We start from the raw sequence: 17,488 nt of genomic DNA on the forward strand, positions 1-17,488 counted from the left end.
ATCGGAGGGGAATAAGCGTCAAAGGCGTTTGGAGAGGGAGGGGGGATGAGTGTATGTCTGCATGTGTATATATGTCTGTGTGCATGTGTGTGTATGTGTCCAGAGTTGAGCTGAGACAGTGTCCTTCGCCCTGCCAGGCTAAGTAAACAGTCTTACAGCCAACCCAGGTGGCCTTGCATAGAATGGGAAGAACAGTCTAAACACCGTCGTTGTAACTACAGGGGTCCAACAAAGAATGGCCACGCATCATACTGATGTCTTCGGAAATTTATTTCTCTCTCTCTCTCTCTCACTCTTATTGTCTTCAGACACCGTGAAAACTGAAGAAACACAAAGTTTACAACATAACTGTTTGAGCTTATCAGTCTCTCATATCATTGTCCATAAACAGTCTTGTGCAAGCAGAACAGAAAAAATGCACAATAATGTATATCACAAAAATGTCCTCTCATTACAAGTGTAGAACACGTATGCAACATTATACAAACATTATACATGAAACCATACCGTGTGCGCCTCTTGGACCACATGCAGAATGACATTAACGTTGCGACTGTAGATGCATCTGTAGCTCTGTATCCATGCTAGCTTCACCGTGCCACGGTTGCGCTCTCAACCAAACTCTGGTCATGTGACCATTACAAACTCTACCTCATACAAACTTTACAGCACTTTACAAACCCATATTTTGTCACATATTTTAGACATGTTTTTAATCAATTTTACACTTTTATCAACTTAATTTGTAATTATTAAGCATCTCTCTATCACAGAAACATATGAAATAAACAACTTTATTTTAACTGTCTCAGGGACAGTTACACTCCCACCAAATTACTATGATTTATGAAATGTGAGTAATTTGAATAAATCTAGGAATTTACAGAACCAAACAGTACTTAATTGTGACCAACTTGACCAACTTGCAAGTCAAGTCTAATACTTTAACCATCCCATACACATTTACAGAAGTTCCACTGGGACATTCTAATTACTTTCTATTAGGACCACTAATTTATGTATAGGGCGTTCAAGAGTGGAAGGTTTATTGAGCCTTTCACCCTCTTTTGATAGTTTTCTATTTCCTAGTTGTATTCTGGCTTTCCGAACCAGACCGTCTTCATCTTTGCAAACATCCAGTACTCTCCCAAGCTTCCATTCACTCCGAGGATTCCTTCTTCTTTCACAATGACAATGTCGTCTATTCTAACATTTCGTCTTGGAGAGTGCCAGCGTTGTCTTAGTGTGATATTTGAGAGGTACTCATTCCTCCATCTACTCCAGAATTGCTCTGCCAAATATTGAACTCTGCGCCACCTTTTCCTGGCATACAGATCTTCTGGCACAAATTTTCCAGGTGGAGGCAGTGGTACAGAGGTTTTCATGGTGAGTAAATGGTTTGGGGTGAGTGGCTCTAAGCCTTTGGGATCACTGATGCTGTCGGTGGTGAGAGGACGGCTATTAACAATCGACATGGCTTCATAGAAAAATGTTCTCAAAGAAGCATCATCTAATCTTCCAGCACTCTGTGAAAGGACCTTGGTTAAGACACCCCTGACTGTCCTTATCTGCCGTTCCCAAACACCTCCCATGTGGCTGGCGTCGGGCACATTCATAACAAAGTCACACTGTTTCCTGGCCAGGTAAGCAGACAGTCTATCCTTATCTACTTCCTTTAAGGCCTTTGTCAGTTCATTTTTTGCCCCAACAAAGTTTGTTCCTTGATCAGATCTGATTTGTCTGATGGCTCCACGAATAGCTATAAAACACCGTAAAGCATTTATGAAGGCATCTGTCGTGAGATCTTCCAACATTTCTATGTGGACTGCTCTAGAGGACAAACAAGAGAATATAAGACCGTACCTCTTATAGTCCTTGCGGTTTTGCTTAGTATGGAAAGGTCCAAAGCAATCCATCCCGCAATAGGAAAATGGTGGTGAGGGGTCAACACGAGCGGCCGGTAAATCAGCCATCCTTTGTGTTTCTGTTGGCCTGCGAGCTCTCCTGCATGTAACACATTGCTTAATGTGATTAGCCACAACTTTGCTCCCACCAACAACCCAGAAGCCATTTGCTCTCAGCTCATTAAGTGTCTGTCCTCTGCCTTGATGCTGGGTTTTCTCATGGCACTGATCTAAAATCAGGTGTGTAATTATGCCATGTTTGGGTAGGATTATTGGATGCCTCAAGTCAAGCGGTAAGGAAGCCTTCCTTAACCGCCTCCTACTCTGAGAACACCGTCTTGCACTATTGGGTCAAGTTGGAACAAAGGATGGCTCTGTGGTAATTTACCATGGCTCAGTGTTTGTATTTCCTCCTTGAAAGCATCTTCTTGTGCTAATTTTATAAGCACATGACTTGCTTTTCTCCTGTCTTCCACATTTATACCCTTTGTTGCATTGGCTCTTTTGGCTAGTTGCTGGATCCTAGCAACTACATTTACTACTGTATGCCATTTTGAGAACCTTTTGAGTCTCTCCAGGAAGTTCCCGTCCTCTACTACCTTTGTTTGTAGTATTTGTGTCGTTTTGACCTCTGGATCACCTACCAGAAGGTCTGGAGTTGAGTCTGGTGTGACAAACTCTCTTTCCCACAGGAAATGAGGTCCAATGAGCCAATTTGAACTGATCAGTTCCGCTACTGTGAGGCCTCTGGAAGCGTGATCCGCTGGATTTTGATTGGTGTCAACATAGTGCCACTGTGCTGGATCAGTTGCTTCTCTGATTCTTTGCACTCTATTAGCAACAAAAAAACGTGAAATCTGCGGGCTTCGTTGTTAATGTAGCCCAAAACCACCTGTGAATCAGTCCAGAAATACTCTTGGTCAATTTTGAGCTCCAGTTCCTCTTTTAGCATTCTGCTGACTGCTGAGGACACCACTGCTGCTGTTAATTCCAGCCTTGGTATGGTTACAACTCTCGTGGGTGCAACTCTTGCTTTGCCCATGACTAAGGAGCAATACACTCTGTCTTCACTCACCACCCGGATATATGAGCACTGACCATACCGCGATTGCTCGCATCTGAAAAGTGGTGGAGTTCTATTCTCTGGACTTTCCCAAGGCTTTCAGGTACAAAGCATCTTGGGATTTGGAGCCTCTGCAGGTTTTTCAGATCAGTGACCCAACTCTCCCATTGTGGCTTCAATTCACCAGGCAGTGGCTCATCCCATCCAATGCTCTTTAGACACATTTCCTGTAGAATTTTCTTTCCTATTAGAAGGAAAGGAGCCAAGAAGCCTAATGGGTCAAACACAGAGGCTATAATGGACAGAATTCCCCGTCGTGTTACTGGTTTCTCCTCCAGGGCAACTTTAAAGGAGAATGTGTCACTGCTTACACTCCACCTTACTCCCAACACAGTCTGAACTGGGAGTTCATGATGACTGATGTCCACATCCTGGGCTCCACTAGCTCGTTCACTATCTGGAATTGACTCCAGGACTTCTCTGTTGTTGGATATGAACTTGTGGAGCCGTAGTCTTGCCTTTGCACACACCTTCCGCACATCTCTCACTAGTTCAATGGCTGCATTCACAGTTTTTACACTGATTAGCCCATCATCAACATAGAAACTACTTCTGATGAAGTTGGCTGCTGTGGGATGTTCCCTTTCATTTTGGCTCATAAGATACTTCATTGCATAATTTGCGCAGCCTGGTGAGGATGCGGCCCCAAAAGATGGACTTTCATGCGATATTCTTTTGGCTCTGTGTTTGTTTCACCATTTTCCCACCACAGGAATCATAAGTAATTTCTGTCCTCTATGTTTACATGAAATCTGTGAAACATCTTCTCTACATCACAGATGATTGCAATTGGATGTTGGCGAAATCGGCAGAGTACTCCAGTCAAACTGTTGATGAGGTCAGGCCCAGTCAAGAGGTGATCATTCAGAGCTGTGCCACTGTACTTTGCAGAGCAGTCAAACACAACCCTGATTTTTCTGGTTTTCTTGGGTGATAGACGCCTTGATGTGGAATATACCACATATTTCCTTCTTTGGGATCATCTTCAGCTCTTTCAGCATCACCTTCCTTGAACACATTGGCCATGAACCTTACATAATCATCCTTAAATTTGGGGTTTTTCTCAAACTTCCCTTTCAGGTGCTTAAGCCGCACCAGAGCCAGACGCTTATTTTCTGGCAGCTGAGGGCGTGCCTTAAAGGGAAGTGGCATCTCTAGATGCCCATCAGCATTCTGGTGTATTTTCTCATTTAAAAGATGCATGAACTGTATGTCATCTTGTGATATGCTCTTTTCTCCAGGAGCTGTGTCTTTGAAATCTGACTCAAGTACTCTGATGATGGTGGCTGGTGTCAAGGGTGGAAGTTCCTTAACAGATAAGCGATGGCACAGGCCTGTCACTTCTGCTGATGTTGCCATTTTTGTGAACTGCCAACAATGCTCCAGCCCAGGTCTGTCTTGATTGCATATGGCTCTTCGTCACCTCCCGCGATTACCTGCCGTGGTGCCAGTGCTCTAGGACAGTCATAGCCTATTAACAGTCCGACCTTGCAATCCATTAACTCGGGCATCTCCTGTGCTATTCTGATTAGATGTTTCCATCTTTTGGCAGTTTCAGAGGTGGGAATGTGTGAACGTTCAAGTGGGATGAAGTCTCTGGTATAGGCAAGTGGCAAGTTGATAAAGCTTTTGGAGGAAAACCCTCTAACTCTGAGCCCACTAACTCTTTCGCTCTGAACAATGGAATCTCTTCCCATCATAGTGGTTAGCTTTAACTTCACTGGCTCTAAACTCATCCCCATCTCCTCACATACCCCTTGATCTACAAAAGTGTTGCTGCTCTGTGTATCTAATAGAGCATACACTAAGGTCTCTCTCTCTGGAGTGGTGGTTGAAGAAACCCACACAGGGACTATCATGGATGTGCTCCCACCATCTCCTCTGTCCATGCAACAAGAAAGTGCAGAGATGTTTTCTTCTGCCTGCATTCTATATGTGATGGTGTGTTCACTGCAGTCGTTGGACGGTCTTCGTGAAGAGCTGTTGGATGATGTTTTTTACAAACCCCACAAGTCGCCTTGCGCTTACAGTCTTTTGAATTGTGTCCTCTTCTGAGACAGCCAAAGCACAGGTTATTGTCGAGTATGAACTTTCTCTTGTTCTCCACGGACATTTTAACAAAGGTCTGGCATTTGTGAATAGAATGGCTTTCTCCACAGCAAATACATGTGACTGAGTTTGATGGCAAAGCATGTGCTTTTCTTTCTATATCAGCCTCATTTGAATTGTTCTCCACTCCGCTGTATCCTGTGGTTGTTCTGTCCGATGCTTTCACATTTGTGATGTATGCATTAGCCCTTGGACGCTTTATGTCTCTAGCTGACCTTTCTTCAGTGTGTTTCAAGGCATGAAATGATGTTACGGGATTGCATGCAACTTCCGCTTCTTGTGCAACAAAGTCAGCGAATTGTTTGAAGCTTGGATATTCTTCTGTTTGCCGTAACTGCACTGTGACATGACGATTCCAACAAGAAGTCACCCAGTCAGGAAGTTTTGGAGCAATTTTGATTCTCTTCACAGTCATTTAACACCTGCAGTTCTTTGATGTATGGCATAGCATTGCTGCAGGCTGTCAGAAAATCACTGAACTGTCTCAGTTTAAGCGACTCTCTTGAACCAATCTTTGGCCAGTTGTTCAGTTTTTCCCTAAATGCACGCTGAATTACAAAGGGGTGGCCATACCGAGCATTCAAAGCTTCCCAAGCTTGGTCATATGCTTCATCATCTTTTCTGTAAAAGCTTCCCTCCAATACAGACCGTGCTTCTCCACTGATGTATTTGCATAGGTAGAACAACCTGTCAGCTGGATTTGTGCATCGCCGTTCTATCAAAGCTTTGAAACTAGTGCTCCACTCTAAGAACTTAAGTGGGTCCCCTGAGAAGACTGGGGGCTCAGGTGCAGGAAGTCTGGTGAGGACCATTGTGTCATGCAAGGCTTGCATTAACAATGACTCATTGTTAGTATTGTTTGGTTGTTCATTGTTATTATTCTTGTAGTTTTGCTCTGGTATGATTTCTTCAGGAGCTAATGGAGGACAACTGACTACCTCACTGTGTGCGCTTTTGTCTTCTCCACAGGCTTCACTTGAATCTGCTTGAGAATAAGCCTTTAGCTTTGCAGTTATTACCTGAAGATCTCGCTGATTTTCTAGTCTTTTAAGCTCTTGCCTTTGTGTAGCAATAGCCTCCTCCATCTCTATCTCGGCCTGCTTCGCGGCAAGCTGTGCAGCACACTCTGCCCTTTTTGCATTGATGCTTTGCTGCTCCGATAAACAGCTTGAGCGGTAGCTACGTACAGAAGGTCGGGAGATTGTAGTCCCAAATATTGACTGAGCATATTCTCTGTCTAGCACCATGTGAAGTCTCGCATTTTCTGCCTTAGCATCAAACTCTTCTTGCCCCACTTCACTCATACGTACTTTAAGTATTCTCATCAAGTCCGCTGTAACTGCTGTGCAGGAATCAATTTTTCTTCTAGTCTCAGTAGAAGGGGCTGACTGCGATCTTATATCTTCGTATGTATTTTTCACTTGTGTCTCCAGCCCTTCGACAGTATCCATCATGTCAGCTAATTCCTGGTCAGAGCACTCTTCTTTAAGTTTGGAACGTGTAGCTTTAACTTGTTCTTTCCAGTTTTCATATAGTTTGATAAATTTACTCTCCTTCTGAGAAAACTCTTGTTGCTTAAGTTCTAGCATTTTGGGCGTTAACTTTCGCTCCCTTGAGGATTTCCTGGGCTCTAGTCTTGAAGTATTAGAGGCAGGCTTCTGCTTGATTTCTATTTTAGCATGAATATCACCTATGAGTAACTCCAATTTCTCCCTTTCAACATCATCAGTCTGTAATTTCAATTGTTCATTCAATCTACTCAGCTCTCCCTTAAGGGAATCAATTTGTTCTCTGCATTCTTCAATATGTGATTTTTCTGTGTTTACTGACATTGTACATGTTTCACCAAACCTGCTGCATAAACAAGTTGTTGCTATATGTACATGCGATCCTGGCAAACATATAATTCTCAATACAATCTGATTCTTGCAACAGTTTGCTTAACTACACCCCTTGTTAGTCTTCTTTTAAGTTGAACTCTTAAACATTATTAGAACACTTTAAACAACACCACTTGTAAAATAAAAGGGAACAGTTTGGCTATAATGACAGGTTGGTTACCTTTAACTCAAAACATTTCTCATACAAAATAAATTATTATTTTAATAGACCTCTCCAAACTTTACTAACAGTTGTGCATATATCACAGCCCAACCTGACGCTGACTGCAGAGCCGTTATCTTTTCCTTGAAGGCCGCCAGGGATTATACAGTTTTTGCTGTGTGCAGCGGCAGAGAGTTGCAGAGCTGTAGTTTATGATGGTCAATGTCGCCCTCTATTGGTGAAGTCGTGGTCGTTGCCGTCCAAAGCGCCAATAATGGTGTTTCCTCTTTTTAAGTTTGCAAGCCTCTTTTCCACTGTGTTCTCGAACCACACACACTGCGCCGTCAAGAACGTTTCTTCTTTTCTTATTCTGGAACATACATTGCTTCTAACGTCGAACTTCCAGCCACGTTGGCGGTACGTTTTCACTGTAACTACAGGGGTCCAACAAAGAATGGCCACGCATCATACTGATGTCTTCGGAAATTTATTTCTCTCTCTCTCTCTCTCACTCTTATTGTCTTCAGACACCGTGAAAACTGAAGAAACACAAAGTTTACAACATAACTGTTTGAGCTTATCAGTCTCTCATATCATTGTCCATAAACAGTCTTGTGCAAGCAGAACAGAAAAAATGCACAATAATGTATATCACAAAAATGTCCTCTCATTACAAGTGTAGAACACGTATGCAACATTATACAAACATTATACATGAAACCATACCGTGTGCGCCTCTTGGACCACATGCAGAATGACATTAACGTTGCGACTGTAGATGCATCTGTAGCTCTGTATCCATGCTAGCTTCACCGTGCCACGGTTGCGCTCTCAACCAAACTCTGGTCATGTGACCATTACAAACTCTACCTCATACAAACTTTACAGCACTTTACAAACCCATATTTTGTCACATATTTTAGACATGTTTTTTAATCAATTTTACACTTTTATCAACTTAATTTGTAATTATTAAGCATCTCTCTATCACAGAAACATATGAAATAAACAACTTTATTTTAACTGTCTCAGGGACAGTTACAGTCGTTATCAGGGTGTTGTTGTTCAGCTCCAGCCTTGAGACCGCAGCTGGCGCCGAAAGGGTATCCGCATGAAGTGATGGTGGTTTTTACTTTAGTGCAAACAACTCCTGTGAATTTCAAAGTTGTTCTAACAGTCCAACACTGGTCTCTCAATCTCCTGTTGGAGAGCCGTGAGCTTCTCCATGATGTTATCAAACTTACGCTCCGTGATGTTGTCATTCTTGTGCTCAAAGAGCCGATTCTGAGAACTCACGACCACAGTGAGCTTCTCCAAGATGTGATCCAATTTGCGCTCAGAGGTGTTATTTCGAGCGAGCCCCTCCAAGATGTAATCCAGTTTGCACTCAGAGATCTTATTCTGAGTATTCACGGCAGCCGTAAGCTTCTCCAAGATCTTATCCATGCTGCACTCAATGAGCCCATTTTGAGAAACTCACGCCTCGTCCATCGTTTCAATCCCAGCAGGCAGCCTTGTGGGGGTTTGAACAGCCGGTTCCGCTTTCTTAATTCTTCGATAAGTCAGGGCCAAGCCAGCTCCGATCAGCAAGAACCCTGTTATCATGGTTCCGAATAGGTAGATATCTTCAGCACTTAGGCTCACCCGAGCCCAGACATCTTGTTGAGAAAAGGGTGTCAATTACATTTAGGGACCAGTTGATCAAATCCATAATTCCTCTTTTAGGTTTTAGAAAACAGACTGTGAGAGAGTGTTCCAGGGAAAAGTAATACAAAAAACACGAAACTAGACAAGGACATAAGAGGCTAAGCAGGGAAGCTAAGGGAGAGGAGGAGGAGAGGAGGAAAGTGCGACCGCCTTCGTCAGGAGCAAGTAACTCGTTAACGGGGCAAATCTCTGTTAACGAGTTACCGCGGATCGCCCGTGTGTGGGGCTGGATGGCGTCAACATGTTAACAAGCCATGCAGCCCACAGGGGCTGCACGGCCTAAAATCCTTTCATTTTCTCAAAAATCGACAGTGCGCCTTATGTATGAATTCTGGTTGTGCTTGATGACCGATTTTATGTGGTACACGGCGCTCAGCAATCTGTCAAAAAATGTTTTAGTACGACTTGGGTAAGCTACAGAGCTGCACCACTTGATGGACTGTCAGAGCATTACAGCTACCGTAGTCAGGAGCCTCGCAGAGTGATACGTACTTTGCTTCAACGTAATATTACCGTATTGTGTGTGTATAAGGACCATAAATGGCACCTGTTAAGAGACACGGTTATGAAGCGGATTTCAAACTCCAGGCTGTCAGTCACGCAGTAGAACTTTGGAATAAAGCAGCTGTGAAATCTGTCTTTGTTATTATGCTCAGCGTCTTTTAGTTTACATTTTGACTGTGCAATTGTGAGCTTTTTGTTATGCACAAAAACAACATTGTTTTCTTTTATTTATGGAGCATTATTATTTAATAAATGCTCATAATTTATTTTTGAGTAATTTCTTCATGTACATCTGCGCTGTATGTTAATAAAAGTGCCTGTGTGACATCTGGAACACAGCTTTGACTAAGAACTCTCTGTTTGTTCTTACTTTATTGCTTTAAAAAAAATATCGAGATATATATTGTATATCGCCATCTAGCTAAAAAATATCGAGATATGAATTTTGGGTCATATCGCCCAGCCCTAGGCTGTTGCCACGTCTCATTCAAACAGAAAAAGCCAAACTTATGGTCAGTGAGGAGATCCCGGATGAGATGTCCCTTGCTTGTAAGCGAGCGGATGTTAAGGAGGTCGAAGCTGACATCGGGGCTGTCAGACTGAATGGTGTATGGTTCTAGAAGGTCAGAAATATAGGCTGGGGCTTAACCACGCAGGGCTCTAAAAGTAAGGGCTACAATTTTAAAATGAATTGTATGAACCGATTGCTAGTGTAAACAGATTAAAACTGAAGTAATGCGCTTTCTCTTTCGTGTGTTGGTTAATATCTATCAGCAGCATTCAGTACCAACTGAAGGTGGTCGATATCCTTTTTATTTATTCACGTAAAAAGGCTGCTACCATATTCAAGACATGATGAAATAAAGGCATGAATAATCATCTCCAGTTCAGTTGTTGACACAAGAATTCGAAGCTTAGAAATATTTTTCTTTAAAAAAAAAAAAAAAAAATGTTTCTGATTAATTCACAAGAATGGCTCTCCGGTGACATGGCTGAATCAAAATTCATACCAAGGTTTATGAGGTATGGTTTGACAGAGGAGTCCAATACACCAAGGTATTGCTTAATTTCATTTATTCAATTCTCAGGGGCAATTATTAGGGTTTCTGTCTTATCAGAGTTCACCTGGAAGTAGTTGTCAGAGAGCCACTGTTTGATACTACTAAAACTGTTTATCAATGAGGACAACTTTAAATATTCAAAAAAAGAACTGTAGACACAAAGAACAGTAGAGCTAAATATCATCAGCAGAGAAATGACAGCAAACTTATAAAAATTGCCTAATTATTTGGCCTATGTCGAAAATATACAAAAGAAAGAGAATAGGTCCCAAGACCGAACCTTGTGGTACCCCACACAGAGGGCTTTTGGAGTCTGACATGATCTGGTTTACAAAATACTGACCATTCTGCCAGAAGGACATGAGGTAAACCACTTCAGAGCCACACCACACCAACAGTCTCTTTTTGATTTTGGAATTGATTCATTTATGCGCAGAGAAGCTTTCTTAAGTGGTACAAAGGGAGATATCATTGGTGCCACTGAGCAGAGAAAACTGTCATGATCCTGGGGCAGTGACCCTGCGCTTTGAGTTTATTGTTATTATTTTCTAGTTTACTGTGATTTTGTATTAATTCTTTAGGTTTGGTTCTTGTGTCTTATTATCCCTACCCTGTGTCTTCCCTCTGTGCTCTGTTCCTGTCCCCGAGTTTTGTGTTGTAAACAGTCTGTGAGTTTCCTGCTTTACTTTGTACACTGTAAAAAAGAAAATGTTGAGAAAACGTAAAATTTCAAGGCAACATGATGCAAGAGATTTTTGAGTTTTCTCAACTTTCGCCAACTGTTGTTGACTCAACTAAGATTTACAAGTTCTGCCAACTTGGATCTTCTTGTTCACCTAATTAGGATAATCCTGGAAGTCTAACGAAGAAATTCTGGTTTCAATGCCATGTATTTCTGCCTTCACCAAACACAGATATTCTTGTTGAGTAATCATACAATTCTTACTCCAGTGAGTTGAAAATTTACCTATATAAACAAAGGAAAATGTATGTTGTTATTATACTTGAAAAAACACTTAATAAATAGATATAGAATAAAACAAAGCACAATTCAATGTTATCTAAAAGCTTATTTATTTTGTTCAACAGTCTTTTCAGTACATTTCAGAATGTCATGGGTAGTAGGGTGAATTTCTGTTAAAAAAAACAAAAAGAAAGAAAGAAAAGAAATAACAAACAAACAAAAACGTGTTGCCAGTTTCTTTTGGGTGCTTTGAGCACCCCAGCAGAGACGTTAAAATTCCAGAGTCCAGAACCAAAAAAGAAAAGTGTCCAGCAACTTAATAATTCATGCACACACACCCTGACCGTCTTGTAAAAGCTGAACATAACTATTGCACATTAAATAGGGTAGTGCCACAAACGATTGCCTATGCACCCAGACATTGACATTTTACACAGGCTTACTATGATGAACTATGGAAGTTAAAAGTTAAAAGTAAATGTTACCATCAATGAAGAGGAAACTAACACTATAACAAATCTTTTAAAATACTACAAGACAAATTTTCACCATATATTCTCAACAATACAGATTCATCTGACTAAAATTTACATTTCGAATAATGATTTATCCACTTCACCTTCATATTGTCCGACCAGGCCAAAATAAGATGGCCTGAATTGCTTCAAAGGTAAAACTCATCTGCTTTGGATAATCAATCTTGAGGGCATACAGAAGGCCAAAGAGGTGTGCCAGGGCAGTAGAGAGATCTGGAATGTTATGTAGCACAATGTCCCCTTCCAACACAACTCCATGTTCTCGCACAGACGTATCAGCATCGTCATCTTGTAGGATGGTGAGGATGGTGAGGATGGCAATGCACCGTTCAACACTGGTTCCAAAATGTCAGTGTCCTGAAGAAAAGTAAAATATGAATTATTGAAAGCTAAGAAAAACTAAAGACAAAACAAATTTCTAAAGATTTTAACTTTAACCTCTATACCATGCTGGTCGTTTGACCCATGGAGGTTTTAAGAAGAAAAAGCTTATTTTCTTTTAATTAATGCCACCTTGTGAGTTTTGTACAAAAATATTTTCTGCTATGGAACAACCACTAACAATGCCCAGCTGCTGCTCAGCAGAAAAAAAAGGAGTGAGAGTTATGACAACTGCAATGCCCACTATAAAATTATCTGGACTGCACTGAGAAAGTGTACATTTCCATTTTGGATAAACTCATCCTTTAAAAACATCTCATAGCAATTAGTTTTACTTGCATTACTTTTTTTTGTACTTACTAAGCACTTCAGGAAAACCTCTGTTGCATCTTCTCTTGAGGAAAATGGGCAGGCCTCTCAGTGCCCGTTGGACACAGTGTTGGATGTCTAAAGAGTATTCAGTGGAAAACAAGAATTTCAATTAGTGAAGTAACATGGTGTACTATACACAATGCAAAATCAGAACTCTCATAGTAATGAAAGTAAAGCACAGGTCAGACCCAGCAACACGCAAAAGCGTACAACCCCAAAAAAACAACAACAACACCATGTTAACAATTTTACTTTCGTTTTACAAATTAAATAAAATACTGCCAAATAAGAACAAAGCAATGACTCATGACATTCATTTTTACTGACATATCCACTGATGTGTTTTGTTTGAAGCCAACATCTTTTCAGTTTCTGTTAAGAGAAAAGTATACTCTCTTCTAAAAATGTCAGATAAAGGAGCACTTCACTCACCTGTTCATCAAGTTTATCCAGGAGGTCTTCCATCTCCTCACCAAGAGCTCCTTCTTAGACCAGTACAGTTTCAGCAGGCCAGGCACAACTTTGTCAAGGGATGCATTGAAGGTCCCCAGGAGGTCTTTGCTTGTGATCCGATGAAATTTTCAGATATCTAAACAATACATTCACCAAAATATTGTCATTTATTCAGCACAGAAAATTCCTGGGTAGCTGTCTTGGACAGTCTGCACCATGTTATATGCCTGACTGTGTTATCAACTGCAAAACCTACTTCAAAAATCTCTCATGAATACGTCTTTTGCACAGGAATAGAAACACCCCCCACAAAACCCAGTATCAATATGAAAATACATATTATGTTCTAAGTTGCACCAAAATCTGTGACCAATCAGATTCTGTGACCTGCCTTAGTATTCTTTCCCTAACAATCTCAGGCTATAGAAGTCCTATTTCTAGCACAAAAAGAAAAAAAATACATGCTAAGTCAAAATTATGAGATTGCCTTTCTGTTTCACAATTTCGATTTAGCATGGGGACTCTTGTACTGGCAGAAATGTTCAGGGTAAGGATTTCAATATAACACTGGCAAGGGCCTTGACTGGAGTGGTAGCACAAGATAATAAAGTTAGCCAATGCATTACCCCAGCAAATACCGTACTGCTTCAATATAAGTATAAATCATGCCCAATTTGAATAATAATTAAATTATAAATAAATTAGGACAGTCTTACCTCCTCAGAGGAAAACAGCGCAGGTCATCTCTCCTGGACCTCAGATACCATAGGCTGACACTCCACGACCTCTCTCCGCCTGAGAGAAAATGTTTGCAATAATGAAACATTTCAATATAATGTAGAAAAAAAACGAGAAAAATGTTACGGATCGGACTCCCCGATCCTTACTGCGCATGTGCAAAGTCGGACCGTACAGATCGCGTCTACCCGTGGAATTGTACATAAAATCAATACTCCACCAACAAAAAGGCTCTCAAAACAATACAATACTTTCCACAGCTTTGAAGGATAGGTCAGGTGTATCCTTCGTGGCCCACCCTATGCCAGAATTCATAGCTGCCCAGCCGATTCTAGTTTCAAACAATGGCGGCAGCCACTTAGTTTTAATATTACTCTTATTACTCTTTCTGGGTCACAAAGTAAACTTTTAAGGTATTTTCAGGCGAGAATGTAGCTGTGTAAATTTCAAATATCTGCTCAGTTTATTAAGACAACACATTTTTGCAAAATGCTTCTACGTTTTTGGAGACGTCTGTTACCACCAGCTTCGATAGCTAGCTGGGATTCAAGGCTCGCTAGAGCAGCGAGAACAGCGAACTCCTGGCATATCATTTTCAACCCCCGCGGTCCTTCGCTAGCTTAAACATGATATATAAGTCCCTTAGATGACTTAAATATGTTATTGTTTGGCTTTTTTCAGTGCTTTACTCGTTCCACCCTCCTGGGTCCTCAGGAGGATGCAGCCTAGCGCTTGTAGAAAATCCTAATAACAGATGTCGTTAGCTTACCTGCTAGGGCAAATGGCCGGCAGCTCCCGCACCTGTCCAAAAAATGGTCAAATAATACACTCCAACTTCAGACCAGGTAAAATCCGTAATGGTCGAAAAATTGTAATTTTCATCCAACTTTGGCCACGTTTGTTCAAAGTTTCTTAGCAGGTTTTCAGTTCAGAACACATCGACAAACCACTATCACACAGTCTGCTCAGACTCGTTTGGTCTAGTTCAAACTTATTCAGACCACGACGTGTGCCAGTCACCACGGGTTTCCACGGTTCCCAACTCGACTCAAAAATCTACTCAAAAGTTGATAATCTTTGTTATGCTCGCTAGAAAATCTTAGTTAGGACAACAATGGAAGAAATTTGTTGGGCAGACAAGCTATTTTAGGTTGTAAATGGAAAGTTTTATTTCTAAGTCAGTTTAATTTGAAAACTTTACTCAAATCAACAATTACTAGTTATCGTTTTTACAGTGTAGGTCTGTGTCTCGTCTTGTGAATTTGGTTCAACTGTGCTCCCCTCCTGTGTGTCATTCCCTCATTACCTCGTGTGCATTTATAGTGTGTGTCTGCCTGTGTTCCTTGTCGCGTCGTCTGCTTTACTCTGTGTATTTTGGTATTCCTCGCGTCTCTCTGTTCTCCTTTACCTGCATGTCCTCATGTTTTCAGGTTTGTTTATTAGTTTTCCCAGTTTAGGGTTTGGTTGCTCCCTGTTCCTTATTTCCTGTTTTGTACTTCACTTTCATTACAAATAAACACTCACTCGCACCCAAGCCAGTACCTGCATTTTGGATCCTTTTCTTACTACACCACACAACTGCTACTCCAGCCGTGACAAAAACAAAAGCCATCACAGGACAGAATGTAAAATCCCCAATTAGTAAAAATTAATTAAAAAGTTAATTAAAAAAATACAAAAGTTTAACAATTGAAGATAAAAATTCTGTAAAATCGGAGAGCAATGCACCTGCAGGACCAGGAGGGTGGTAAATTAAAACACAGTAAAATATGTCAGATCAGAGCTTCCCAAAGTGTGGGGCCCAAAAGGGAAAAAAATCAAAAAACGCTTGGACACTGCTAGCACAAGGCGCCCACACAAACGCAAAGCAGGAGATGAAGCATAGCTGAATATGTTTCCAAACCAACTTCATTCTAAGCCAAAGACTAGAAAATATGGTGAAGCATATCTTCCCTTTGGTTTCACCTGCACAAATGCCAAGGTAGGTCTCCCCTGCATAATTGGTTTTCCCTTCGTCGGGAGCACATGCTGGGCTCTTCAAATCACGGACAAACAGTATCCCACATTCTTGATTTTTAGTTCACAAACACTTGTTATAATAACTAACTACTCCTGACATTTTGGAGATGTTAGCTCTTTATACAGTAAAGTTACAGTGGGATACAAATAATAATAGGCTGATCCTGCCATGATTTGTTCCCCCTGTCTAAATCATGGACAAACAGTATCCCACAGTTGTTTATGTTTTTAAACCCATTTTGCACAGAAAGGCATTTTTTGAAAAGTGTATTGATAGCAATGTTGAATATTATTACACAGGTAAAAAACAACTGCACGTAAAATAATTACACTGTCACACCTCTGCCTTTCTAAATGAAGGGACAGCAACTCCATGTGTATATGTAAGTGTGTAAAACCTGAAGATAGTCAGATTAACAGTAACAGTATTTTATCGCCATTCTACAATTCATCTCATGTAAACAATTACGTGGCGCACAGCATGACGTGAAAAAAGGCACATACCCTTGACGTTGCGTGACGAACTCTGTATTCCTCATCCACACGTAAACGCAAAAAAATGAGTTTTACAAATTCTCAGTTTTCGGTGATTCGAAACGCCGTTTACGTGTGGAGGACACAGCTGCGTTTTCAAAAATACCTGTGTAGGTGTGGACGTAGCATAAAAGAGTTAGTAGTTTATTTTATTACTACCTGTAATTTATTGCAGATTACTTGCATTTGCTTAATTGTTTACTAAATGTTTGAGGTGTGAAATAAACCGCAATGGAGCAAAATTTGGGTGTGTGTGGTTGGAGGATGTGTTTGTGCACGGGGGGTGGGGGGGGCGCAAACATTTTTCTTGTAAAACAACGGGGGGCCTAGCAAAAAAAGTTTGGGAACCACTGTGTTAGATGAACTGACACTGATCACGTGAGACTCAAAAAAGGGTAAAAGTGTCAGTGTTTCATTGTCTTCCGGATGGAAGAGTTGGTGGGGGCAGCCATAATGCTAGTGGCTTTACGTATACAGCGCGAGGTTTAAATATCCTGTAGACCGGGTAAAGAGCTACCAATAATGTGCTCAACAGTCCGCAGAATCCTCTGGAGGGCTCTGCGGTCGGACGCATGGCAGTTTCCATACCAGGCTTTGATACAACTGGTTAGGATGCTCTCTGTGGTGCCTCTGTAGAAGGTGTTAAGGATGGGTTTGGGGAGGCGCACTTTCTTCAGTCATCTCAGGAAGTGTAGGCGCTGCTGGGCTCTTTTTGTTACTGATTTTGTGTTGCTGGCGCAGGCACCTCTGTGATGTGAAAACCAAGGAATTTGGTGCTCTTCACTCTCTCTACTGTGACACCAGCAGTTCTGAGTGGGAGATGGACAGCCTTGATCTTCCTAAAGTCAAGAATCAGTTTTTTTGTTTTGTCAACATTAAAAGATTACTGTCCTTGCACCAAAGTGCCAGCTGTTGGACCTCCTCTCTGTATGCAGCATCATCATTATCCCTGATGAGTCCCACCACTGTGGTGTCATCTGTAAACTTGATAAGGTGGTTTGTGTTGGAACTCGAGGTACAGTCGTGGGTCAGCAGCGTCA

General features: G+C 41.3%; 1 protein-coding gene and 1 long non-coding RNA gene across 2 annotated transcripts; both read right to left on the reverse strand.

Annotated features, from left to right (window-relative positions):
* Positions 1–5,510: 5,510 nt before the first annotated feature.
* LOC120435744 (uncharacterized protein PF11_0207-like) lies at positions 5,511–8,210 on the reverse strand. The gene is made up of 2 exons (XM_039605808.1): positions 7,906–8,210; positions 5,511–7,718 (listed from the first exon to the last, which is right to left on the reverse strand). Exon 2 carries the CDS (start codon positions 6,966–6,968, stop codon positions 5,511–5,513), a length of 1,458 nt encoding a protein of 485 aa, XP_039461742.1. The 5' UTR covers positions 6,969–7,718; positions 7,906–8,210.
* Positions 8,211–13,209: 4,999 nt separating this feature from the next.
* Positions 13,210–14,910, reverse strand: LOC120435834. Its single transcript, XR_005609956.1, has 3 exons — positions 14,665–14,910; positions 13,784–13,952; positions 13,210–13,644 (listed from the first exon to the last, which is right to left on the reverse strand). It is a non-coding gene; the product is annotated as an uncharacterized LOC120435834 (long non-coding RNA).
* Between the last annotated feature and the right edge of the window lie 2,578 nt (positions 14,911–17,488).

The sequence above is a fragment of the Oreochromis aureus genome, linkage group 22, assembly GCF_013358895.1.
Source record: "Oreochromis aureus strain Israel breed Guangdong linkage group 22, ZZ_aureus, whole genome shotgun sequence".
In the NCBI taxonomy this organism is placed as follows: Eukaryota; Metazoa; Chordata; class Actinopteri; order Cichliformes; family Cichlidae; genus Oreochromis; species Oreochromis aureus.